At 43.5% G+C, this 26,025-nt stretch overlaps 1 protein-coding gene across 1 annotated transcript in view; it reads right to left on the bottom strand.

Annotated features, from left to right (window-relative positions):
- Nucleotides 1-26,025, bottom strand: part of LOC127627487 (collagen alpha-1(XXVII) chain A-like) — a 91,699-nt gene that overhangs the window by 33,531 nt on the left and 32,143 nt on the right. The window contains exons 8-20 of the mRNA XM_052103884.1: nt 25,122-25,166; nt 18,790-18,843; nt 16,871-16,915; nt 14,445-14,498; nt 4,896-4,940; nt 3,753-3,806; nt 3,113-3,157; nt 1,804-1,857; nt 1,668-1,712; nt 1,103-1,156; nt 906-959; nt 432-485; nt 31-84 (exon numbers count right to left, since the gene is read on the bottom strand). Coding sequence (XP_051959844.1) covers nt 31-84; nt 432-485; nt 906-959; nt 1,103-1,156; nt 1,668-1,712; nt 1,804-1,857; nt 3,113-3,157; nt 3,753-3,806; nt 4,896-4,940; nt 14,445-14,498; nt 16,871-16,915; nt 18,790-18,843; nt 25,122-25,166 — 657 coding nt within the window. The remainder of the gene's footprint in view (nt 1-30; nt 85-431; nt 486-905; nt 960-1,102; nt 1,157-1,667; nt 1,713-1,803; nt 1,858-3,112; nt 3,158-3,752; nt 3,807-4,895; nt 4,941-14,444; nt 14,499-16,870; nt 16,916-18,789; nt 18,844-25,121; nt 25,167-26,025) is intronic.

The raw sequence follows: 26,025 nt of genomic DNA, 5'->3' as shown, positions 1-26,025 counted from the left end.
TAGAAAAAAAAATGTATTCAATAAACACACCTTTGGACCCTCAGGTCCATTGTGTCCAGGTTTTCCAATGTCACCAGGGAAACCCTGTGTGAAATGAACCAATCTACCAATCAGCATTATTTGTTAACATCCATTGAACTGGACAAGTTTCAAATTTAGGCACAGTTTGTAACAAATTTTGTAGAATTTATAGATACAATAATTTAGTATTCTAAATAATTACATTTAATTTCATCACCTTATTTTTGCCACCAAAATTAGATTGCAAGCTATAAAAAAGAGGCTGTTGATAAATATCTTTCATCATAATGTTTTGTAATACTTTTTTGTTGATGGAAAACATAGGGGCTAATTAGAGCATATTGCATATTAACAGAATTATGAAAATCTTACAAAAATGAGTTTTATGGTAATTATGTATGGAGTCATACCTCAAGTCCTGGTGGACCAGGTAATCCACTGGGACCTCTCTCTCCTGTTTTGCCCTAGAAAACACACAAATAACTCAGATATTGACACAGACTGACACAAACACAAACCAATACTGTAAATTGAACGTTTTGAGGTTTCAGGTTCAAATCTTGTTAATGTTGTTTTCTGGGCTATTAGGCTATCCACAGTGTCAGATTAATATTTAAGTGTTAATATATGGTTAATGGTAAACATTGCATCTGGTACAGTGATTTACAGGTTAATTGGGAATTTATAATTTTTTGATGAATTCCAAATTCAACCAATCAAAATCACACACTCAAACATAACAGAAGGATGAATCAATCAAAACATCTAAATTCATATATAGAAATTGGAGGCCAATTACACTATTTTGTGTAGATTATAAAATCTTCAATTCACACATTCACACAAAAAATTATATTCAATTAAAGAAAAAAAAAAGAACAAACCTGGGCTCCTGGCTTTCCCAGAGTCCCTGGCAATCCTGGTAAACCCTGAACACCCTAAAAAAATCACACACAAAGTCAAAAATATACACAATTATTTATTTGTCATATCAATATTAACACTAGTTCAAGTGCATGCAAGTGAGTTTGTGTAACTCTCTGACAGTAAGTGTACTTTTGTATGGGGGTCAAAGGTATACCTTGTCTCCTTGGAAGCCAATCTCCCCTTGCTCTCCAGGAAGTCCCACGTCACCCTTGGAGAAATAGCAAAAGTAAGACAAAGAAAAAGTCAAAGTGAGTCACAAAGCCAGAAAACAGACAAGGGAAAGTCATTGTAGAAGATAATGCGGTAGAGAGAATACACAGTTAAAAAAAGCTGTTTAAAAAAGGGTTTGACTTCTATTCATACAATCTAGTACATAGATTAACTCTTAAATGGAATAGGCCATCCAAAAATAAACTTTTGTCATCTCTGTGAATTTATGTACCACTAGTGGCACCAAACAGAATTGCAACCAGTTTGAGTGGCAGGCTACATGTTTGTCCAAGCAATGGAAAACAAGCACTTCTTGCCATTCTGTTTGGTGCCACTAGTGGTGCAGAAACTGCCCGCATCTCCTATAAAATTGCTTTGATATCATGCTACTCAGAGGCTGAGCCAGGATGCTTTTAAAACACATGCTTAACACAGGCTGGCCAATGGGGAGAGAGATTTTCCAGCACATGCTGTTGTATAACTGGCCAATAACAGAGTATTCAGATCACCTTATCACCTTTCAGTCCGGGCTCGCCCATGTTTCCTGGTACACCCTAGAAAATGCACACACACAGACAAATAAAATAAAATCGATAAGTTTGAGTGATAAAGGTATATAAGGTAGTACATGTGAATATGACTTACTTTTAGTCCATTTGGTCCTGGTAAACCGACTATGCCAGCCGGGCCCATATCACCCTTGAGGAGAGAAAAATATGATTGTAAGATAAGGGGCCATTTACACCGAATGCATGTTTGCATCCGTCTGCAGTGTTTTTTAATTGTTCAATCACCAGTGCTTTTAAGATGGAAGGATGATCTTTAAATTTTGGTCTGAACGGCACGTTAAACCTGCTTTTTTTTTATTTGTTGACGTCTGCGTTCAGGAAAGAATACACATTTTAAATTGGTTAACATCTTTCTCATTTTTGTAGTTCTAATTTCAAAAGCAACTCAGCTTTTGGCGACATCCACACAAATCTGTTTTCTTTTGAAAACTTACTTTTTAGCTTCTAATGTCATAGTTTTCCAAACTATGCATTAACGGAGAGCATTTTTGAAACAACGCCATTCAAGTGTGGTTGAGAGGCACAAAGGTAGCAAAATGAATGTAAACATATTTATGTTGCCTTTGTGATACTGCATAAACAATATTCTGGGTTCAAGTTGAGCTTTATGCTACAAATGCTGTTGATTACAACCGAAAATACCTTGTACCTCAGTTTGAAAAATAAATGTGTATACAGAAAAGCAGAAGTAGACTTCCATTGCAAGTATCTGTCAACAGATTTGAGATTTGTTTATCGTTAGCATGCCACAGATATTGTTGATAGAGCTTAACTTGTATTTAATCTGGAATATTCCTTTGATCCTTTTCTTAAGTGAAATGCCATGTTAGTGATATCCTGCAGGGGGCACATTATCTCACTTAACATACCCAAATAAAATAACAAATAAAAACAGAAAATGGTTTGTTTTGGAAAATTCTATGAACTTGTTTGCATTTGTGAATGCAAGATGAGAAAGAATGTGTTATTAATGGGTGTAAAATGAATCACAGTTGAGTTATTTATGGTTGCCAAGGAATGCCGCAACTTATCACATTAATTTAGAATTCGATTGATGTATTCACATATCTGAGCCCAGGGATTTGAGGAAAGCCAGGAACCCAGGTTTGTTTTTATGTTTCTTTAGTATAAAAAATATATATTTTTTTGCTTTGTGAATTGCAGATTTTATAATCTATATAAAATAGTGTAATTGGCCTCCAATTTCTATATAAGGATTTATATTTTTTATTTATTTGTGCTTGTGTTTGAGTGTGTGAATTTGATTGGTTGAATTGGGAATTCATCCAAAACAGTTTTTGAAGTATAATACATTTCTTTCATAACATTTTCAGCAAAAATGTCATGATACAGTGTTACCGTGATACAAAACAGACTTTACTCACAATCAAACCAGGAACACCAGAAGGACCAGGAGCTCCAATCACACCCTAATAGAAGTACAGAAACAAGAGTGCTATGGTTTCTTACCTAAACATGTACAGAATGCTAGAACTTAATGGGTTAAGAATCAATATGCATCCCTAAACTTGGATGTGGAATGTGTGCCATTTATAACATTTGCTGAGTAAATGTAAATGCCCTCTTTTCATATTCATAGATGTTAATATGGCTGTACAAATGACTGTATGTATGTGTGTGTTAGACACAGAGATGGTTTATTGTTGGCTCTGCTGCAGCGTACTACAGCTATTTCCTCTCTGTTCCCTGGTGAGATGAACGGGTGAAAGGAGCACTTCACTCCTCTTTAGGAAAGGGAGAACAGGAAATGAGAGAGCTAAACTTCCTGTTTTCACAGTCCAGCTGAGATTTACAGGTGAAAAAAATCTATGACAATCCTTAAATTATTAAATGATCACTCTGAACACTTCATTATCAAATACATTATGCTATGGACCTAACCTTAATCAGGGTTGACAGTTATATGCAGTGATCTGTTTGTCAGTGTTATCTGCTTTGTGACAGAAAAATGACAAAGTGTGATATAAGAAAGAACAAGCACAAAAAAAATAAAATTAAACTCACTGGTTCTCCATCAAGTCCCGGTAGCCCTCTCTCTCCAAAATCCCCAGGAAAGCCCTGAGAGAGGCAGACATTACAACACAACATTATTATAGTCATTTATGATGGATGGACATTTATGCAACAATTGTGCAACTATATTTTGACATTTCTGAAGAAAATATAAAAGGTGCTTGCCTGTGCAAAATGATTTGCCAGGGTGTTGATATGCACTTGAAAGGGTGTTCTGGATGATTGTTAGATGGTTGATTTTTGGCATAAGTGTCCATCGCCAAGTCTCTATATTTATGATTTGATATGATGGTTTGTTCAAATCCCTAACCCATAATAAGCATGAGCAATAGAAGTAGTGATGCTTGCTTTAGTAAACAACACTAAAGATGAAATCACTGTGGTAACACACTGACCTCTGCTGACTCAACAGGATGTTTTGAGGTCAGATGTCAAAGGTCATGGTGATTGAAATAACCTCTGAATGACTGATTCCACATCTTAGCCTTTTCTCTTTTGTAGTTGTGTCTTGGTAACACAGTTATGCTTTGTGTTTATACGTTTGACTCAATCTGTGTGCGTGTATGTCATAAATAAAAAAAATTATACATTTTTTTGGTATCCTAAAATGTAAATGTTAAATGGTCTGCACTTATATAGCGCTTTTTTTAACCTTAGAGGTTACCAAAGTGCCTTACATTGTATCCCAATCACCCATTCACACACACACACTCATACACTAATGGTGGCAAAGCTGCCATGCAAGGCTCTAGCCTGCCATTGGGAGCAATTTGGGATTCAGTGTCTTGCCCAAGGACACTTCGGCATGCGAAGTCATGTGGGCCGGGAATCGAACAGCCAACCCTGTGATTAGCAGCCGACCCGCTCTACCACCTGAGCCATAGCCGCCCCCGTATTTGTAAAAATACTAGATGTTTCTAAATCAACAGAAGAAGAAAAATGTTATGTCCCCATTTAAATAGCTAAGCAAAAGTGTGCGTGTTTGTATGTGTGATATTTATTGTGTACCAAGCCCATGAGAAAATAATGATTTAATACAATCATGAAACAATCTCTCTCTCTCTTCCATACACACACACACACAAATGGCAACTCACATCTGTATCTATAAAGTATGTTGAGACAAAACTTTACCGGCCTACCCATCTTGCCCCTCTTCCCTGGTGGACCAGAAATACCCTAAAAACAAAGAGAGAGAGAGAGAGAGAGAGAGAGAGAGAGAGAGAGAGAGAGATGTGCTAAAATTATTCCCTTTGATTAAAAGCCTTATGGCATTAGAATGGAAGTACTTAGAAGACACTATGATGATCTGACAGGTCTTTCAAAGACCAATCGTCTGTGTGTGTGTGTGTGTAATCAGTTATCATATGACTCATCTAAACACCCACAACAGAGTGCCAAGCCAGCTGGAAGCAGTTTCAACTTTCAAAACACACACACCAACCATGACAGGATCTGCTGACCTACATCCACCAGTAGTGGGCAGCACTTGATTTAAAAACCTGCATGTGCTGTATTCGTCAGAAATCAATCTCCATTCTAATGCAAAATCATAATCAAAACTAGATGTTTATATTTTCTGAAGAAAACTGAGTGGTGTTTGCCTATGCAAAACTTGCTGCCATAATGATTGGGTATTGTGAGTGGTTGCCAGGGTGTTGCTATGCAATTTATAAAGTGTTTTGAGTATGTTTTCTTTTATTGGTTGCTTAGCGAATGCAATGGCCCAGGTAAAAAGAGCCCACCCCCAAGTCTCTATGATATTGTGGTTTCAAGATTTGGCTCTATCCCTAATTCAACGTAAGTCCATGGGGTTTTATCGCCCATTTTATTGTTTTCCAGGGAAAATTGTAAGTCAGAAGAGTGCAACAGTGTTACCTTTTCAACTATCTTGGTTTTCCGGAAGTAATTTACGACAATCATTATTTTCCATAGGGATTTCATAAAGTCCTTCTGACAAATCTGACAAAAAGACAAAGATACAAGTGTCACAGTGTCTGGGTTGTTCCCTGGGTTTCTAGAAGCGCTTTCCCTGATTGTCACATTTCCTCTTGTACTACATTTCCCATCATCCTGTTCTGTCACTCATCACTGATCATTACACACAGCTGTTCCCACTCACATTGTTTGCACTGGTCTATTTATACCCTGTCTGTTTCTGTGTTAATTGTTGAGTCCTTGCTTAATGTCTGTTTAATGTTACCAGCACCTTTTAGTTCTTGTCCCATTGTTTCTTGTACTTGGACTGTTTTGTATGGATTTTGACTCTTGCCTGGCTGACTACGGATTTTGGATTACCCTAATAAATGCACTTGGATCCTAACCTTTTGTGTGTGTCGTGACAGAAGGACTCAACCATGATTGGATCCAGCAGTACGGGGTTCCGGGTCCATTCCCCCAACACTGGAGGAGAGTCAGAGCCTCAGATGACCTTATTTCAGGCCTTCGCTTTGTGTGCTCAGAGGACAGAGGAGAGGATAGCATCCAGCCATCAATCCTTTGAGGGAACCCGTCTAGTCAGATTCTCAGGGAATCGTGGAGGCCATGGAGGGGGACATGATCGTCGCAGACACCAACATCGGTCTGCCGTCCAGTCACCCTTCAGCCAGGTTCCTGTGCACGTGGTTCCATCCAGCACAAAACCTTCGCCACGGGTTCCGTCCAGCGCAAAGCCCTCATCGCTGATTCCGTCCAGCACAAGGCCATCGCCGCGGGTTCCGTCCAGCACAATGCCATCACCGTGGGTTCTGTCCAGCACAAAGCCCTCATCGCCGGTTCCGTCCAGCACAAGGCCCTCTCCGCGGGTTCCGTCCAGCCCAGAGCCCTCACCGCTGGTTTCGTCCAGCCCAGAGACTTCTTCACCGCCGGCGCCACCCAAGCGGCTCGCCTTGACGGCGTCACCCAAGCATCCTGCTCTGCCCGCGCCATCCAAGCGGCTCGACCTGACGGTGCCACTCAGATTCCTGGCCTTGCCAGCGCCGCCCAAGCACGTCACGTCTGCGGAGCCGGTGTCTGTTCCTGTTCCTGAGCCTGTGCCCGAGCCTGTGCCCGAGCCTGTGCCTGAGCCTGTGCCTGAGCCTGTGCCTGAGCCTGTGCCTGAGCCTGTGCCTGAGCCTGTGCCTGAGCCTGTGTCTGTTCCTGTGCCTGAGCCGGTGTCTGTTCCTGTGCCTGAGCCGGTGTCTGTTCCTGTGCCTGAGCCGATGCCTGAGCTGGTGTCTGTTCCAGCGCCTGTAGCCTCGACCGTCCCAGAGCCAGCGCCTGTAGCCTCGACCGTCCCAGAGCCAGCGCCTGTAGCCTCGACCGTCCCAGAGCCAGCGCCTGTAGCCTCGACCGTCCCAGAGCCAGCGCCTGTAGCCTCGACCGTCCCAGAGCCAGCGCCTGTAGCCTGAGCCAGCGCCTGTAGCCTCGACCGTCCCAGAGCCAGCGCCTGTAGCCTCGACCGTCCCAGAGCCAGCGCCTGTAGCCTCGACCGTCCCAGAGCCAGCACCTGTAGCCTCGACCGTCCCAGAGCCAGCGCCTGTAGCCTCGACCGTCCCAGAGCCAGCGCCAGTAGCCTCGACCGTCCCAGAGCCAGCGCCAGTAGCCTCGACCGTCCCAGAGCCAGCGCCAGTAGCCATGACCGTCCAAGAGCCAGCGCCAGTAGCCATGACCGTCCAAGAGCCAGCACCAGTAGCCATGACCGTCCAAGAGCCAGCGCCAGTAGCCATGACCGTCCAAAAGCTAGTGCCAGTGGTCGTGTCCGTCCAAGAGTCAGCTCCTCCCGAGCCTTCCAGAGCTCTGCCTCCCGAGCCTTCCAGAGCTCCACCTTCCGAGCTTTCCAGAGCTCCACCTCCCGAGCCTCCTAGGGCTCCGCCTCTCCAGTCTCTCAAGTCTTCTAGGGCTCCTCCTCCCGAGCCTCCCAGGGCTCCGCCTCTCAAGCCTCTCGAGCCTTCCACGGCTCCGCCTCTCGAGCCTCCTAGGGCTCCGCCCCCAGAGCCTCACGAGCCTTCCACGGCCATTCTCCCCGAGCTTTCTAGGGCTCCGCCTCCTGAGCGTCCTACGGCTCTTCTCTTCGAGCCTCCTACGGCTCCGCCTCCAGAGCCTCCCTCAGCTCCGCCTCCTATGGCTTCTTCGCCCCCCACGGCTCCAAGGCCTCCCCCGGCTACACCTTCTATGGCTCCGCCCCCCGGATAGGTCCCTATCCTGCGGCCACCTCCCAGGCCCCCCAAACCTGTCCTTGCCCTGTGGCCGGCTCCCAGGCCTCCTGAACCTATCCTTGCCCTGTGGCCACCTCCCTGCCCTGTGGCCACCTCCCAGGTCCCCTGACCCAGTCCCGGTCCTGTGGCCTCCTCCCAGGCCTCCTGACCCTGTTCCAGTCCTGTGGCCTCCTCCCAGGCCTCCTGACCCTGTTCCAGTCCTGTGGCCTCCTCCCAGGCCTCCTGACCCTGTTCCAGTCCTGTGGCTTCCTCCCAGGCCTCCTGACCCGGTCCCTGTCCTGTGGCCTCCTCCCAGGCCTCCTGACCCTGTTCCCGACCTGTGGCCTCCTCCCAGGCCCCCTGACCCTGTCTCTATCATGTGGCTTCCTCCCGGTCCCCCTGACCCAGTCCCCGTCCTGTGGCCGCCTGTCTGCCCTTTGTGCCCCCTTGTACTGCCTGTCTGCCCCTTGTGCCCCCTTGGACTGTCGTCTGCAGTGCCCCCTTGGACTGTCGTCTGCAAACACTCACATTGTTTGCACTGGTCTATTTATACCCTGTCTGTTTCTGTGTTAATTGTTGAGTCCTTGCTTAATGTCTGTTTAATGTTACCAGCACCTTTTAGTTCTTGTCCCATTGTTTCTTGTACTTGGACTGTTTTGTATGGATTTTGACTCTTGCCTGGCTGACTACGGATTTTGGATTACCCTAATAAATGCACTTGGATCCTAACCTTTTGTGTGTGTCGTGACAGAAGGACTCAACCATGATTGGATCCAGCAGTACGGGGTTCCGGGTCCATTCCCCCAACACTGGAGGAGAGTCAGAGCCTCAGATGACCTTATTTCAGGCCTTCAGCTTTGTGTGCTCAGAGGACAGAGGAGAGGATAGCATCCAGCCGTCAATCCTTTGAGGGAACCCGTCTAGTCAGATTCTCAGGGAATCGTGGAGGCCATGGAGGGGACATGATCGTCGCGAGACACCAACATCGGTCTGCCGTCCAGTCACCCTTCAGCCAGGTTCCTGTGCACGTGGTTCCATCCAGCACAAAACCTTCGCCACGGGTTCCGTCCAGCGCAAAGCCCTCATCGCTGATTCCGTCCAGCACAAGGCCATCGCCGCGGGTTCCGTCCAGCACAATGCCATCACCGTGGGTTCTGTCCAGCACAAAGCCCTCATCGCCGGTTCCGTCCAGCACAAGGCCCTCTCCGCGGGTTCCGTCCAGCCCAGAGCCCTCACCGCTGGTTTCGTCCAGCCCAGAGACTTCTTCACCGCCGGCGCCACCCAAGCGGCTCGCCTTGACGGCGTCACCCAAGCATCCTGCTCTGCCCGCGCCATCCAAGCGGCTCGACCTGACGGTGCCACTCAGATTCCTGGCCTTGCCAGCGCCGCCAAGCACGTCACGTCTGCGGAGCCGGTGTCTGTTCCTGTTCCTGAGCCTGTGCCCGAGCCTGTGCCCGAGCCTGTGCCTGAGCCTGTGCCTGAGCCTGTGCCTGAGCCTGTGCCTGAGCCTGTGCCTGAGCCTGTGTCTGTTCCTGTGCCTGAGCCGGTGTCTGTTCCTGTGCCTGAGCCGGTGTCTGTTCCTGTGCCTGAGCCGATGCCTGAGCTGGTGTCTGTTCCAGCGCCTGTAGCCTCGACCGTCCCAGAGCCAGCGCCTGTAGCCTCGACCGTCCCAGAGCCAGCGCCTGTAGCCTCGACCGTCCCAGAGCCAGCGCCTGTAGCCTCGACCGTCCCAGAGCCAGCGCCTGTAGCCTCGAGCCAGCGCCTGTAGCCTCGACCGTCCCAGAGCCAGCGCCTGTAGCCTCGACCGTCCCAGAGCCAGCGCCTGTAGCCTCGACCGTCCCAGAGCCAGCGCCTGTAGCCTCGACCGTCCCAGAGCCAGCGCCTGTAGCCTCGACCGTCCCAGAGCCAGCGCCAGTAGCCTCGACCGTCCCAGAGCCAGCGCCAGTAGCCTCGACCGTCCCAGAGCCAGCGCCAGTAGCCATGACCGTCCAAGAGCCAGCGCCAGTAGCCATGACCGTCCAAGAGCCAGCACCAGTAGCCATGACCGTCCAAGAGCCAGCGCCAGTAGCCATGACCGTCCAAAAGCTAGTGCCAGTGGTCGTGCCCGTCCAAGAGTCAGCTCCTCCCGAGCCTTCCAGAGCTCTGCCTCCCGAGCCTTCCAGAGCTCCACCTTCCGAGCTTTCCAGAGCTCCACCTCCCGAGCCTCCTAGGGCTCCGCCTCTCCAGTCTCTCAAGTCTTCTAGGGCTCCTCCTCCCGAGCCTCCCAGGGCTCCGCCTCTCAAGCCTCTCGAGCCTTCCACGGCTCCGCCTCTCGAGCCTCCTAGGGCTCCGCCCCCAGAGCCTCACGAGCCTTCCACGGCCATTCTCCCCGAGCTTTCTAGGGCTCCGCCTCCTGAGCGTCCTACGGCTCTTCTCTTCGAGCCTCCTACGGCTCCGCCTCCAGAGCCTCCCTCAGCTCCGCCTCCTATGGCTTCTTCGCCCCCCACGGCTCCAAGGCCTCCCCCGGCTACACCTTCTATGGCTCCGCCCCCCGGATAGGTCCCTATCCTGCGGCCACCTCCCAGGCCCCCCAAACCTGTCCTTGCCCTGTGGCCGGCTCCCAGGCCTCCTGAACCTATCCTTGCCCTGTGGCCACCTCCCTGCCCTGTGGCCACCTCCCAGGTCCCCTGACCCAGTCCCGGTCCTGTGGCCTCCTCCCAGGCCTCCTGACCCTGTTCCAGTCCTGTGGCCTCCTCCCAGGCCTCCTGACCCTGTTCCAGTCCTGTGGCCTCCTCCCAGGCCTCCTGACCCTGTTCCAGTCCTGTGGCTTCCTCCCAGGCCTCCTGACCCGGTCCCTGTCCTGTGGCCTCCTCCCAGGCCTCCTGACCCTGTTCCCGACCTGTGGCCTCCTCCCAGGCCCCCTGACCCTGTCTCTATCATGTGGCTTCCTCCCGGTCCCCCTGACCCAGTCCCCGGCCCTGTGGCCGCCTGTCTGCCCTTTGTGCCCCCTTGTACTGCCTGTCTGCCCCTTGTGCCCCCTTGGACTGTCGTCTGCAGTGCCCCCTTGGACTGTCGTCTGCAAACACTCACATTGTTTGCACTGGTCTATTTATACCCTGTCTTTTTCTGTGTTAATTGTTGAGTCCTTGCTTAATGTCTGTTTAATGTTACCAGCACCTTTTAGTTCTTGTCCCATTGTTTCTTGTTCTTGGACTGTTTTGTATGGATTTTGACTCTTGCCTGGCTGACTACGGATTTTGGATTACCCTAATAAATGCACTTGGATCCTAACCTTTTGTGTGTGTGTCGTGACAACAAGACTGTGTGCTTAACATCTTTCGTGAGGGAATGAACTACTATACCATGAAGGATTGCATATTGCGTAATCGAATTAAAAATAATAGTAAAATATAAAACTATGAATTTCAATATGTTACATTTTCAAAAGTATACACAATTTGTTTAACATTTATTGCAATACATTCAAATATATACAAATATAGTAGCTTCAGAATGTAGGGAGATCGACTCGGTTGCATCATTCACAGTGAGTTATGTGAGTTTGCAGTCTCTGTGATTGGTGGATCTTTCCCTGCTGGATCAAGGGTAGCGTAGTTATTAAGCATAAATTCAGCTTTTTTTTTATTAGGTTCAAATAACTTGGACTCCACATAAGCATATACAAATTAACAAGTAGGTGTTATCATTAATAATCAATTCCCCAATGGAATCAAATTAATCAAATATTTACATTCAGAACCAGACTGTTGAGCTCTAAAGCACACCTCTCCTGAATAAGCCACATAGTTTTAAGTATCAATCATCTCCATGGCACAAAAAGGACAAATTACTTGCTAAACTTTAATACTTAACCCTAAGTACATTATGAACAATATACACTGGTGGCCAAAAGTTTGATATAATGTACAGATTTTGCTGTTCCGGAAGAAAATTGGTTCTTTAATTCACCAAAGTGGCATTCAGCTGATCACAAAGTATAGTCAGGACATTACTGATGTTAAAAACAGCACCATCACTATTTGAAAAAAGTCATTTTTGATCAAATCTAGACAGCAGCATCACTCCAACACCTTATCCTGGAGTAATCATGCTAAATTGCTAATTTGGTGCTAGAAAATCACTTGCCATTATAACAAACACATTTGAAAGATATTTGATTCGTTAAATGAAGCTTAACATTGTCTTTGTGTTTGTTTTTGAGTTGCTACAGTATGCAATAGACTGACATGTCTTACTGTCAATATTAGGTAAAAAATGGCAAAATAGAAACAGCTTTCTCTAGAAACTCATCAGTCAATCGTTGTTTTGAGGAATGAAGGATATACAATGCTTGAAATTGCCACAAAAAAAAGGACAACTGTCTCTAACAAGCACAGAAAGAGATGTGAAGATCAGATGTACAGCTAAACAAGAGGATAAGTACATCAGAGTCTCTAGTTTGAGAAATAGACGTCTCACATGTCCTCCGCTGACAGCTTCATTGAATTCTACCCGCTCAACACCAGTTTCATGTACAACAGTAAAGAGAAGACTCAGGAGGAATTATGGGAAGAATTGCAAAGAAAAAGCCACTTTTGAAACAGACAAACAAAAAGAAAAGGTTCGAGTGGGCAAAGAAACAGAGACATTGGACAACAGATAATTGGAAAAGAGTGTTATGGATCTTAACCCCATTGAGCATTTGTGGGATCAGCTAGACTGTAAAGTGTGTGAGAAGTGCCCGACAAGACAGACACATCTCTGGCAAGTGCTACAGGAAGTGTGGGGTGACATGTCACCCGAGTATCTGGACAATTTGACAGCTAGAATAACAAGGATCTGCAAAGATATCATTGTTGCACATGGAGGATTTTTTGATGAGAACTCTTTTAAGTAGTTTTAGAAGTTCTGACATATTTTTCAAATTTTAATAGTAATTTTTCACGTTATTAATGTTCTGACATACATTGTGATCAGTTAAATGCCACTTTGGTGAATAAAAGTACCAATTTCTTTCCATAAGACCAAAATATGTACATTACCGTAATTTCCGGACTATAAGCCGCAACTTTTTTCCCACGCTTTGAACCTCGCGGCTTATACAATGACGCGGCTAATATATGGATTTTTCCCGCTTTCAAGTTTTATAAAAAATAATAATAAAAAAAAAAAACATTCTGTGACGTGCTCAGTTTTTTGGCGGCGTGAAGCTTTCATTAGACCAATGAAATTGCCGAACGGGTTAAGGTCAAAACAACTTTTTTTGTTTACTGTTTAGATTAAATCGAGCGGCTCAAACTTCCCATCATTCTGATTACGGTAGTAATTTTGTCACCCTCACCATGGCAAAGACATGGAGAAACGCATATGATGCTGCTTTCAAGTTGAAGGCGAGTGATCTGGCTGTGGAAAAGGAAATAGAGCTGCTGCACGGGAGCTTGGTCTTAATGAGTCGATGATAAGACGCTGGAAACAGCAGCGTGAGGAATTGACTCAGTGCAAAAAGACAAAACCTGAGGCTATTCAACTCCGACACCGAAGGAGATGACTTCAGTGGTTTCAGTGCACAGGACGAGGAAGATAGTGACCAATGACTTTCTTGGTAGGCTACTGTTTACTGCAAATGTTTTATTACAAGCCGTGTGTGGCAGCGGGGGCGTGGTCAGGCGCCCGTCCGGGAGAGAAAAGCGGTAAGGGTGCTTACACCTGCGCTTAAATTATGTCTAACACCGGTGTCTAATTTCAAGTGCCCTGCTTCACGTGTCCTTCTTGGGAAAACTGTCACACGGGCACCAATGTGACAGTTTTCAGCAGGGCACTTGACGTTCCAGGTAAGGCTTTTAATGGCCACAGCAATGTTTACAATCAATTTTATAAAGTTTCTCAATTCTTCTATGCGCCAACACTAGACTGACGTGTGTCACTCTCTCAGCGCTGTGGCTGCTGCCTTTTATGCCGCTCTCCCCATGCTTACTGAAATTAGACACCGGTGTTAGACATAATTTAGCTCAGGTGTAAGCGCCTTACCGCTTTTCTCTCGGACGGCGCTTGACCACGCCCGCTGCCACACCGTGTTTCGTTAAAGCCTATTTATTTTTGTTACAAGCCTGAGTAAAGTTCATTTGTTTCAATGTATCGGTAAGCACCTGCGGCTTATAGACAGGTGCGGCTTATTTATGTTCAAAATAATATTTTATTTAAAAATCAGTGGGTGCGGCTTATATTCAGGTGCACTCAATAGTCCGGAAATTACGGTATTCCAAACTTTTGGCCGCCAGTGTAGTAACAGTCATGCTTGATTCAGCAAACACTGTAACTCATGTCATATGGGTCATATCAGTGGTGTGACTACATTAATGAAGTATTTGTGTGTGTGTGTGTGTGTGTGTGTGTGTGTGTGTCTTTAACTTATTCATGTGAACTATATTAGCTTCATTACATAACAGCAGTTTGTGATCACATGACTGCTTGTAAAGCAATGTAATAATGGAAGTCACACATGATATCATAGTATGACCTTCATACTCACTCTCTCACCATCAGGTCCAGGTAAACCAAAAAGTCCAGGGATTCCAATGAAACCCTGTAAAGTGGGAGAAATAAAAACAATGAGAGCTCTTTAATACCTCAATTGTTTCTCCAAGACAGAAATGAGATAGCAAATAGGGACTTGGCAGGAAGTCTCCTGATTTTCAGATGTTTTTCCTGAGAAAAATAACACAGTACTCTCATATTTGCGCATGCACCAGCAGTTAACTGTTGATAGAGTATCAAAAAGCAGTTTAAATGGGCATGAGTCGAACGTGTTCACATTCAATCGCGGTCAGAAGAATATACTTCGAAAGGTAACGTGGTTGACATGGTGTGATCCGATCTGGAACGTAAGTATATCCAGGCCTTTAGTCACTGTTGAGACCAAACGTTAAGAACAAAAAATAGAAACAGAATGCAGGTGTCTTAAGACACATTTACTAAATTGAAGTTCTGTTTAACCCGACATGATGTGGAGCTCCTGTGCAAGACAGTGAAAGAAAAAAAAGTGAGTTGCGGTCAAAGGCATCTGTCTAGCACATGTTTATGTAGTAAAACAATAGAAAAACAGCACGATTGGACACAAAAAATTAGTTCAGTTTTAACAGCCCCTTATATCAACAGTTATGTATTTTTATCTTTCTAAGAAATCTATTAAGTCGCCTGAGATATGAAAGAGCAACCTTTCTTCTGGATGAGGTAATCTTTGTAACTCTTAAGGCTTTAAGACAGTAGTCTATACAATCATTGGCATCCAATGGCAGACGTCCACAGTATAATCCAAACACAAGGATGTACAGATGAATGAAGAGGTGCTGGGATGGATGAATGGACGTCTTCATGTTGATGCAGGCCATGAGGTAAGTGTATATGCCCATGGACTGCATGGTGCTGGCCTCCACAATGTAGTCCAAGGGCACATACGCTCGCTTCAGGGAACAAACGATGACACACAAACAACAGATACAAAGAAATACATGATATAATGATAACAAAAGTAAAAAATTCGCTTATACACACATGCAACAAAAACAGCACAAGACGAGATAATACTGCCATGAAGTCCTCCAGGATAGTTCCTACTTATTGGTTTTGTTAGTAATATGATTTTGTGATTTGATCTTATTTACTCCTGCAGAAACATAGAAAGCTTTTTTTAGAGCTAATACAACACAATGAAGAGTCAAAGATGCACATTAGATGTGTGATTGATGCTTTTATTTATTTTATCATTCTAATACTGCTACAGAAATATATGGAAAATTACATCATGCAAGCCTGCTCATAAACTAGCTAAATGAGTAGTAATTTCTGCCAAGCTTTATAGCTATTATTTTTTATTATTATTATTAAATGTAATTTTGAGCAATACCAGTTTGCTTATGCAATGATTTCTGAATTGGCATGCCCCCATTTTGGAAAGTTACTTTTCTGGAATTTCTCACTCACGCATGCTTTACATGTTGTAATACAAATGTGCATTTGAAGACACATGCATGTATGTGAATGTGTGTGTGGCATTCAAAGACAACAAGGCCTCAGTCTGATTTTAAACAGGAAATTCCAGCCAGTGGGGGCGGAGTTTTGTCTGATAAAGAGCCTTTAATAAAGCTCGCCTACAAACACAATAGTTAAGGTATGTGTGTGTGTGTGTGTATGTGTGTGTGTTTAAGAGTATGTGTGCGTGTGTGATATGCATGATACATATACGGTGCAGTGAGGATAAACATTGTTTTTGCAAAGAAAATAAAAAACAAGGTAATTCATGAATTTATGAATTCAATTATTTTAAGTGAACATGTTAATAAGACCAGAGGATGCTAAAACACAATTTTATGGCTTGAGCAGCTGTCAGCAGCAAATTTGTTATGGTTAAGTCTCTGTTGACTATTTATAAAAAATATAAATAAATAAATAAATAAAAGAAGGAAAAAACTGAAAAGAGGGAGAGTTCTCATACTGTAGTAAAATCTCTCTTATGGAGTCTAATCACTTGACTTTAAAGGGATAGTTCCACAAAAAGTGAAAATGTTGTCATTTTTGAATCACCCTCATGTTCTTCCAAATCTGTGTGACCTGCTGAACATAAAAGGAGAGCAGAATGTTTGCCTCAGTCACCATTCACTTTCATTGTATGGGAAAAAAAAAGCAATGAAAGTGAATGGTGTCTGAGACTGTCATTATGCCTAATACATCCATTTTTGGTTCACAGATAAAAGTCATACGTGTTTGGAACAACATGAGGGTTAGCCAATGATGACGGAATTTAAATTTTAGGTGAACTATCCCTTCACGGTTTGAATTATAAGAGGACCACAAATACCAGAATCATTAGCGACTGCTTAGAGAGCTCCAAGCTCCCAATGACTGTTGGTAGTTGCAATCCTACATAAAACAGGAAGAAATAGGAAGATGTGTACACACCCGAGCACCTTTCGACCCAAGAGGCCCTATTGGTCCAGGTAAACCCTGGAAAAGAGAAAACAGAATGAAAAATTTCAGTAATAGGATTAGAAATTTACAATCAACACACATTAATGTAATGGGCCTCCAGTTTGTGAATTGATACAAACAGGAATTAAATAGTTTTTTCTTACTGACTTACATAATATATATAATAATTTCAATTGTAAAATCCCAGGCTGATTTCTCTTCCCAGTCCACCTCTGAGTATGATGTAAACAGTGCTGTGCAAAAGTCTTTGGCAAATAAGACACTTCACAAAAACCTTTGTCTTAAGATGGTTATTTATATTTTCAGCTTTAGCATGTCAATAGAAAATACACCTTTTAGACTTCCAAATGTTCCTTTTGCAAATAGAATAGAATAGAAGAACAGGAAACCCTGCAACAGACTGGATGACCCCCACACAGCCCCTGAACATTGAGTGGGATTACGTGAAGAGATAAAAACAACTGAGACAGCCTAAATAGATAGAGAAACTGGCGAATTCTCCAAGAAGCTTGGAACATCCTATCTGCCAACAACCAAGAATAACTGTGTCCAGGTGTACCTAAGAGAATTGGTGCTGTTTTGAAGGCAAAGGTGGTCACGGCAAATATTGATTTAGCTTTTTTTTTATGTTTACTGTACTTTTTATGATGTTAATTGATAAATGAAATGAAAACTATTTATGTAATTATTTTTGAAGACAAGTGCCTAAAACTTTTGCACAGTACTGTATTTATGTATATATATACACAAACAGAGCCACAAAAGTGCCCTGTATTGTAACATACATTTTTAGGTGGATTTGTAGAACATGGCAATGATGCTAATGCACAAACATAAACAAATTTAACTTTCCACTCTTAATACGGTTTTAAAAAAAGGCGTCCATTTTAAGCAATAATGTGAAGTCAGACGGTCCTTACTGCAAAATAAAACCCAATTTAAAGCAGAGGGTTCTTTATATTGTGATAATAGCCTAAACAGGCATTCACAAATACAGCTTTTTTCAGAAAATTACCAACAATTTCCAGTTTACAGGTCATGTGTGAACACGACCCATTTGAAAATACTGGTAAATTTGCTCTGGAAATGCAAAGTTGTATCATCTCCTCAGACACTCTAAACAGTCCTTATTGATGGTACGTGTGAACAGCACAGTTGGAACATTTACCTGTAAAGGCAACCAAACAATTTTCCTGTACTTTACCTGGTTGCATGTGTAACCGGGCTAATGACCGTCTGACTGTACATTATCGTGCTTATTACATGGCTACTTAGCAAATAAATCAATACAAGAATATGGAATATTGATTTGGCTAAAATGGCTTTATGTGAGTGATTCAAAAGACGTAGCTATGTAGGAAATCAGTTGCCTGGGATAATAATCAAATGTACGGATGACTGGTCAATGTAAAAAAATGTTTGACAGTAGAATGTCACGTCTGACCAATCAGATTTGAATATTATAAAAAGCTGTGTAAGAATTTCATACAGTTTATCACAAGCAACTTTTATGAGCCCAAGATGTGGAACGATGTGGACTTGTGGTTCTGGATGGATTTAGTTTTACGCTGATTAGTTCCAAAGCTTCATCAGTGAAAACAATCAGAGTTTGTCAAAACAGTGCACTACCAAGTTGTCAACTCTCGTGGCAACATCCTTTCCAACAATGGAACATTGTGATTTCCAATTACTGTGGCCCCCCAGCTATACTGAATAAAAGCCAGTATGTATGCCAGCGCATCGTGTTGTGAAATTAATTGCATGTTTTTTGTAAACAGTCAATGAAATACAAAGAAAAACATCCAGTTCACACAAATCCATAAACAGGCTCTCTCTCTCACACACACAAACACGAATAACTCTCCACAGCAGAGCAAGATCTACTGCACCTGCCTGCCAGGATAGCCTTTGGCTCCAGCACTCCCAACAGGACCCTGTTCACCCTGAAGAGAGAAAGAGAGAAAATCATTGGCTTTCCTAATTGTATAAAGTAATTTGAAGCAATATTACATGACCAAGAGTGCTGCTGGACTGAATACTGAGAGCGCAGGTAATTACAGCCATGCAAATATTCAGACCAACAGCAAAATTGCATGTGATGTTACCTAAATATAATATTAATATCATATAATATAATAATAATATCATATAAATATGGAAGGGCGGAGGGTGGGGCTGGGCCGTGATGCTAAACACCTGGCCCCTAATCAGGCTGATCAAGACCGAGACGGATAAAGGTGACCGGAGGCGGCAGTTCGAGAGAGAGAGAATTAGGCAGCTGCCCTGCATTTGTTTGTTCTTTTTGGTTATTATTAAACTATTTATTTATATTGCCAAGCTGTTTTTCACCTCTACTCTGTTACTCTAATATAATATACAACTAAAATATACTTTTTTTTATAATATATAAATATTTTACATGAAAAGTTAATATCGGGTAACTGACATTTCAGACAATTATACTTAAATGAATATACTTTTACATACACCGGTGGACAAATATAGAGATTGTGCTGTTTCGGAAGGAAATTGGTAGCGAGTTTCTCCGCAAACTAGTCAGCCACAGGGCTAGGAGGAAGTCAACCAGGGAACACATTTTGTGAACACTAATGGGAGTCAACAGTGCACGTCTTCAGCTCAGGAGAGGTGAAAGACGCTATGCGCAAGTGATTCACCCGGCCAACTGTCTCGGACTTACCTGTTCATTCCTGCCAAGTCACGGGACAAAACCAGCTCCCCCTGGAGATTGTAGAACCTCGCAAAGGTGTTGGGTGTTGCCCAACCTGCTGCTCTGAAAATGTCTGTTAGAGAGGCGCCACTGGTCAAGACCCAGGAGGCCACCAAACTCCTGGTAGATTGGGCTCGTAGCCCTGTGAGGGGCAGCACGTTTTGGGCATAATATGCCATCGCTATGGCATCATTGACCCAGTGGGTGATCCTCTGCTTGGAGACAGCGCTTCTTTTCCGCTGTCCACCAAAGCAGACAAAGAGCTCCTCAGAGACTCTATAGCTCTGCGTGCGATCCAAATAGATGCGTAAGGTGCGCACCGGCACAGCAACGTCAAGGCTGGGTGTGCATCCTCCTGGGGCAGTGCTTGCAGGTTAACCACCTGATCCCTAAATGGGGTCGTAGGAACCATTGGCACATAGACTGGTCGGGGTCTCAAGATCACGTGAGAGTAGCTCGGACCAAAATCCAGGCACATTTCGCTGACAGAGAACGCTTGCAGTTCTTCTACCCTTTTGATGGAAGTGAGCGCAGTCAGGAGGGCAGTCTTTAAAGAGAGCGCCTTAAGCTCAGCTGACTCCAAAGGCTGAAAGAGGGCTCCCCATAGACCTTGAAGGACTACAGAGAGGTCCCATGAGGGAACGAGGCACGGTCTGGAGGGATTCAACCTCCTGGCACCTCTCAGGAGCCTGATGATTAGATCATGCTTCCCTAAGGACTTACCGTCCACTGTGTCATGGTGTGCTGCTATTGTGGCTACATACACTTTCAAGGTGGAGGGGGACAGCCATCCCTCCAACCTCTCCTGCAGGAAGGAAAGCACGGATCCTGGGGCAGAACTACCCTCACGCAGTTCTTTTAGCGCCTTGGCTTGGTGGACATGCAGGAGAGAGCCCAGGGCGTGCAGGGTGGAGGTGGCTTGTCCAGTGGCAACATAGGATTTCACCGTCACGGACGACATAAACCTACAGGCGCAAGACAGGTGCTTCGGGTGTCTGCGCCAAGTGGTGGCGCTCTGCAGGCATAAGTGCACCACGAGCGCCTTATCCACTGGGGGCATCGCCAAGTACCCCTTGGCCGCTCCACCATCGAGGGTAGAGAGGGTGGTTGAGCCGAAAGATCGGGACCGGGTAGTAAAGGTGCCGTCCAGGATCTTGTCAGATCCTCATGCACTTCCCGGAAGAAAGAAACTGGGGCGGGGCATGGCTGTGAGCGGCGCCACGGGCCCAGAGACCAATCATCGAGCCGCGAGGGTTCAGGGGAGAGCGGAGGGTTCCACTCTAGCCTGACTCTCGCGGCTGCCTGAGAAAGCATATTCATCAGTTCCGCGTCAGCCTGTGACTGGGTGACCACACCCGAAGGGGAAGCCCTGCCGAGGTTTCCGCATCTGACTGGATGAGCCTGCTCTCCGATGCTGCACTCGAGAACTCATCACCTTCGCGGGCCCCGAACAAGAGGTCGAACTCTCCCTGAGATGAGCCGGCAGACTCTTTTGGAAACCCGATCAGGGCAAACAAGCGTGCTGGGGATTGGGAAGTCTGTGGGGATTTTTTACGAAGGCAAGCTGTGACCACAACTTTGTCATGGTCATGTTCTCACAGTGAGAACATGACCCATCAACAAACGATGTTTCCGCGTGAGTGGCGCCCAGGCATGAAAGACAGAGATCACGGCCATCAGAAGGCGAGAGATAACGACCGCAACCAGGAATAACACACAGATGAAAAGGCATCTTTAAAAAGACGTTTCCGTGTGTACTCTTTTAGAATATACTCTTTTAGGATTTATACTCTTTTAGTTTGTTCTGCAGAAACGCACAGGGGCGAGCTCTGCAGTGCACGAGAGCAGATGGGGGAGAAGCCGTTGTAATGCGCAATCAGAATCCAGCAGAAGTGAATGGAAGCCGTGGGAATTCAGCTCAATGAATAGCGACCGCTCAGCTCCAAAGAGAAAATCTGAATGAGCGATTTGCACGCCAGTTCCTTTATACCCATATGTTCAGGGGAGTGGCATGCAAATACCACTCGCCAATTCCCATTGCCCTTTTATCAAAGATCAGAGGTATCTCCGGCTCCCAAGAGTGACTTCCTAGTGTCACTTCATCGACACAACGTTGAGTGAGTGACAGAAAAGGAACATCAGGTTAATATCAGGTCACTGACATTTCAGACACAATATGGTCAGCAATTCAGTTTTTTTTTTAATCCACCAAGATTTCCCAGAAAAGTATAAACACTGTGACTCTGTTGCATAATCAAAAAGAAATTCTGCTATTTGGGTATCCTGACCAGTCCAGCATAGCAACATTCATTTACCCAATGGTGTGACTTTGGTGCCGGACTATTTGTTTTTTCTACCAATGGAAGACAGGGGATGTGTTCTGAAATGTGTTGGAAAACAGTCATTATTCTTCGTTTGGTGACATTAGTGGTATGGAAATTACACACTTTACCTTTACAGTAAGTCTGCTTTCAAAAGAGTGAAAGAGCAAACTTTGAGCAATATTTTTTCCATCTAGATATGCCTTTGTATGCACTCTAACTAAACTTTTGACTTTTAAGGACAGTTCAGATTAAAATAACCAACTGGGCTCTCAAAGAGTTTTTCTTTAAATGTAAATGAATGAATTGACTGGTGATTTAAAGGGACAGTTCAGCCCAAATTGAAAATTCCGTCATTTACCCACCCACATGTTAGACAGTATGATAGTCTCAAGTCATTTTCCATACAATGAGAGTGAATGGTGACTGAGAATGTTACTCTTTTTAACGAGAACTATGGATTCCGACGGCACTATTACCAAGTCTGACAAATAATTCGTCGACAATCCAAAGTTTTTTTTTATCAGAGTGTGGTCCAATTTTTTTTTCTTCAGACTGCGATGAAAACTGACTGACCAATTGGGAACATTTATTTTTGCCATTTCCCGCTGCAGCTGTTCGATCCAGCACATTGTTGGCGCTAATCAACTGGCAAACACTGGCATTGGACGAGCAGCTGGTACACACCCTAAAAATTATATACCTAACTATAAATAGTTGCAGTTCATGAACACTTTGTACTGCAAAGATAAACCCGGTTTGCTTTTGAAAGTCTATACTATAGTCTACTGTTATTCTTAATGTACATTATTCCACGTGTATTTGTATCACTGTACTTGGTGTTATATTATCCAGGCATTAATCTAGGCATTATAAAAAGAGAATATAGTCCGGGAGTCCATTTGGAATACTCGTAGTAAAATACATGTGCAAATAAATATGTGACTGCACTCTTTACTCATTTTACGTAAATAGACCTTCCGTCAGAGCAGGGGCGTAGCAGTCATCACCTTAAACTCTAATGATGAGAGCAGCACTCGCACCTGACTCAGGAGAGGAAGAATTACACAGATCACATTCCAGATGCACTCTAAACTTTACGAACAGCTTTAGATGTTGTAGATCGCAAAGTATGAGGGAATTATACAAAAATACCAAATAAGTAAATACAGAAGCACTCTCGTTGTGGATAAGCAGATCATGTAAATAACTACAAACTCCGAAACTGGTATTTTCCAGTGTGGTCAGCACCTCTTCTATGAGTTGCACAAATGTCCCGATCAAAGTGGGAGAGATTGAAACTGCACCCGGCTGATGAACACTCTGTGGCGGGACGCTCGTCCCTCGAGCACACGCTTAATGCAGCTAGATTATAACATGATTGCTCTCGACTTATTGAATAATAATATATGTTTCACTGTGAATTTCTTATCATAAAGGAAATTGGCAATATGCAGCTTCATTAATAAGAGAGAGTTTGTTTTTTTGTGAGTTAAAGATGGACTGAAGTGAACAGAAAAGTGAGAGAGGAAGTCTTCACCCCCACTATACACGGCAACAAAATACAATTGATATGTTTTTGTTTTGGCTTGTTTTCCAATATAAATATGTAAAACACTTTTAAAACAACGTACATGTTTTTAGCAGCTTTACTGCAGAAGAAAAAGTGGTTTTCTGAGAATGTTGAAAATAATATAAAAAATACAAATATTTAAAAATATCTAAAAATCCTTTAAAAAAAGATGCATTCACCTGAGAAGCAACATATCAGATGTTTAGAGAATAAATCTTGAATACAAGTATATTTTGTCTTTACTGTACTCGCAGAAGTATAACCAAGTGAACAAATACACTTAAATACAAAATACACTTGATGTTTATTTAAGATGCATTCTCTTAAAGCAAGTCTAAATATCTTATATGTTGCTTCTCAATTAAATGTATCTTGTTTTAAAGATTTTTAGACCATTTACATTTTTTTGCAGTTAATTTCTTTACTGGATTAAATGTAATAAAAATTATTTTTTTCCCCCCTTTAATTCAGTGAATGACTTTTAGAGGTATTTTTAAAAGATGATTTGTTTCCTCTTTATTGTTAGTAAGCACATTTAATACAACTTCTTAAGTCGGGACACAAGCAGAATAATCGGTTAAGAGCTAATGATTAATTGTCGCAATTATTGCAGTATAGTCGAATAATCATTCTAATAATCATTAGATTAATCGATTATAAAAATAATCATTAGTTGCAGACCCAGTGTGAAATGAGTTAGTCACTGAATCAACGATCAAATGTGTATGTATGCAGACCTACAAAGAGACTTCAGTAGAGGTTTTAAGCATTATAAGAACAAAGCAAATCTATCATTTCCCCTACAATTTGTGAGCTGCTGAGCATGACTTTTATCAAAAGTCAACAACAATAGTCTTATAATAATTATAATGAGTTTCAATAACCTCCATACATTTTCATGTATAAAAAAAGCGTGTCTACATATCTGATCACTTCAGTAAAATGCACAAGTGTTCTAAGAACACAGCAGATCTTTTTAGCACATGTAAAAAAACAGGAGCTGATATTAAAAATAGTTTTGCATATTTAACACAGATCTAGTAATCTGTTTAACTAGCAAAAACAGATCAAACTATTGCATCACAAACATAATATTAAAAGCATAATTTAATGGAGACTGACGTGCTGATATAAACTCCACTTACAATGTGAGCTTAAAAGGATTGTCCTTTGCTTTTTCTCTGCAGTGCATTTCACGTAATGCTGCCGATCAATAACTCTCATTTGTGTGTTCCTCATCTCTAGATTATTCATTTCGATCAAAATGAATGCAGCTTAAAAAAAACCTGATTAAATGAGCATTATTGAAAGCAACTTTGTAGAAATGAACGGAGCCTCGTTGATTAGACTGTCTGACTGACGGCCTATTACGTAAGTAACAATCACCTGTGATTGGCTGGATGGTCACTCAATCAAGTAACAAACCGAAAAGAATGCTGTACACAAATCCACCATTTGTACACAGTATGGTTTACCTCGGAAAAGTGCAGGGGACAAAAATCACCTGTTTAAAGAGTGCGTGGGACGTGTAGGCAGCTCATAGCAACAGTGTGTGTGTTTGTGTGTTTGTGTGAGTGTTTGTGTGTCTGTAATACTCACTGGTTCCCCGGGGAGGCCTGGTGGACCTGGATGGCCTTTTTGTCCCTGTTCAAAAAAGAGGACACACAGTAACGGTCTTTAAACACACACACACACAAATGGGAATAACTCTTAAGATAAATGAAATGGTAGGAGCTTTGTAAAGAATTTTGTAAATGTGCATCTGCATCTGTGCGTTTGCAACACGTGTGGGTTTCAGTGAGCAAATGTGTGTGTATTACAGATAAAAATGTTTTCCTGCTAAAGTCACGCTCCCACGAGTCTTACATGCACAATATTGTGCTGACTACAGCGAGACGTATACACAGAGTGGAAAATATGCATCAAAGGTGGAACAGAGAGAGAGAGAGAGAGAGAGAGAGAGAGAGAGAGAGAGAGAGAGAGAGGGTTACAGTAAATTGTACGACATCGGGAGCACCAGTAGACAGAAAAGAAAAACTAAGTGATAAAAAAGAGAAGATTTTAGATGTACTAATTGAACTACACTGTGTATTGGCGGTTCTTAAAGCAGTGAAGAATGGAACATGAAGCTGTATGTATGTACAGTATGATGGATGGACAGATAGACAGACAGACAGACAGACAGACAGTTCTCGGAGCAGAAGTCATTCTGGCAAATTTAGTAGTAAAAGTAGTAATAAGTAATTAAAGACATTAAAAAATGTGTAAATCTATTTTGATTAATTCTTTAAAAAACAATTTTTTACACACAGACAGACAGAGAGACAAACAGACAGACAGGCAGACAGACCAATAGATACATGATATACAGACAGACAGACAGATGATTCATTTGACAGACAGACAGATAGATGATTCGTTTGACAGACAGACAGACAGATAGACAGATAGATAAATATAAACAGACAGACAGATAGATATAAACAGACAGACAGACAGACAG

The sequence above is a fragment of the Xyrauchen texanus genome, chromosome 34, assembly GCF_025860055.1.
Source record: "Xyrauchen texanus isolate HMW12.3.18 chromosome 34, RBS_HiC_50CHRs, whole genome shotgun sequence".
NCBI classification, from domain to species: domain Eukaryota; kingdom Metazoa; phylum Chordata; class Actinopteri; order Cypriniformes; family Catostomidae; genus Xyrauchen; species Xyrauchen texanus.
This window is presented reverse-complemented; position numbering and strand designations above follow the sequence as displayed.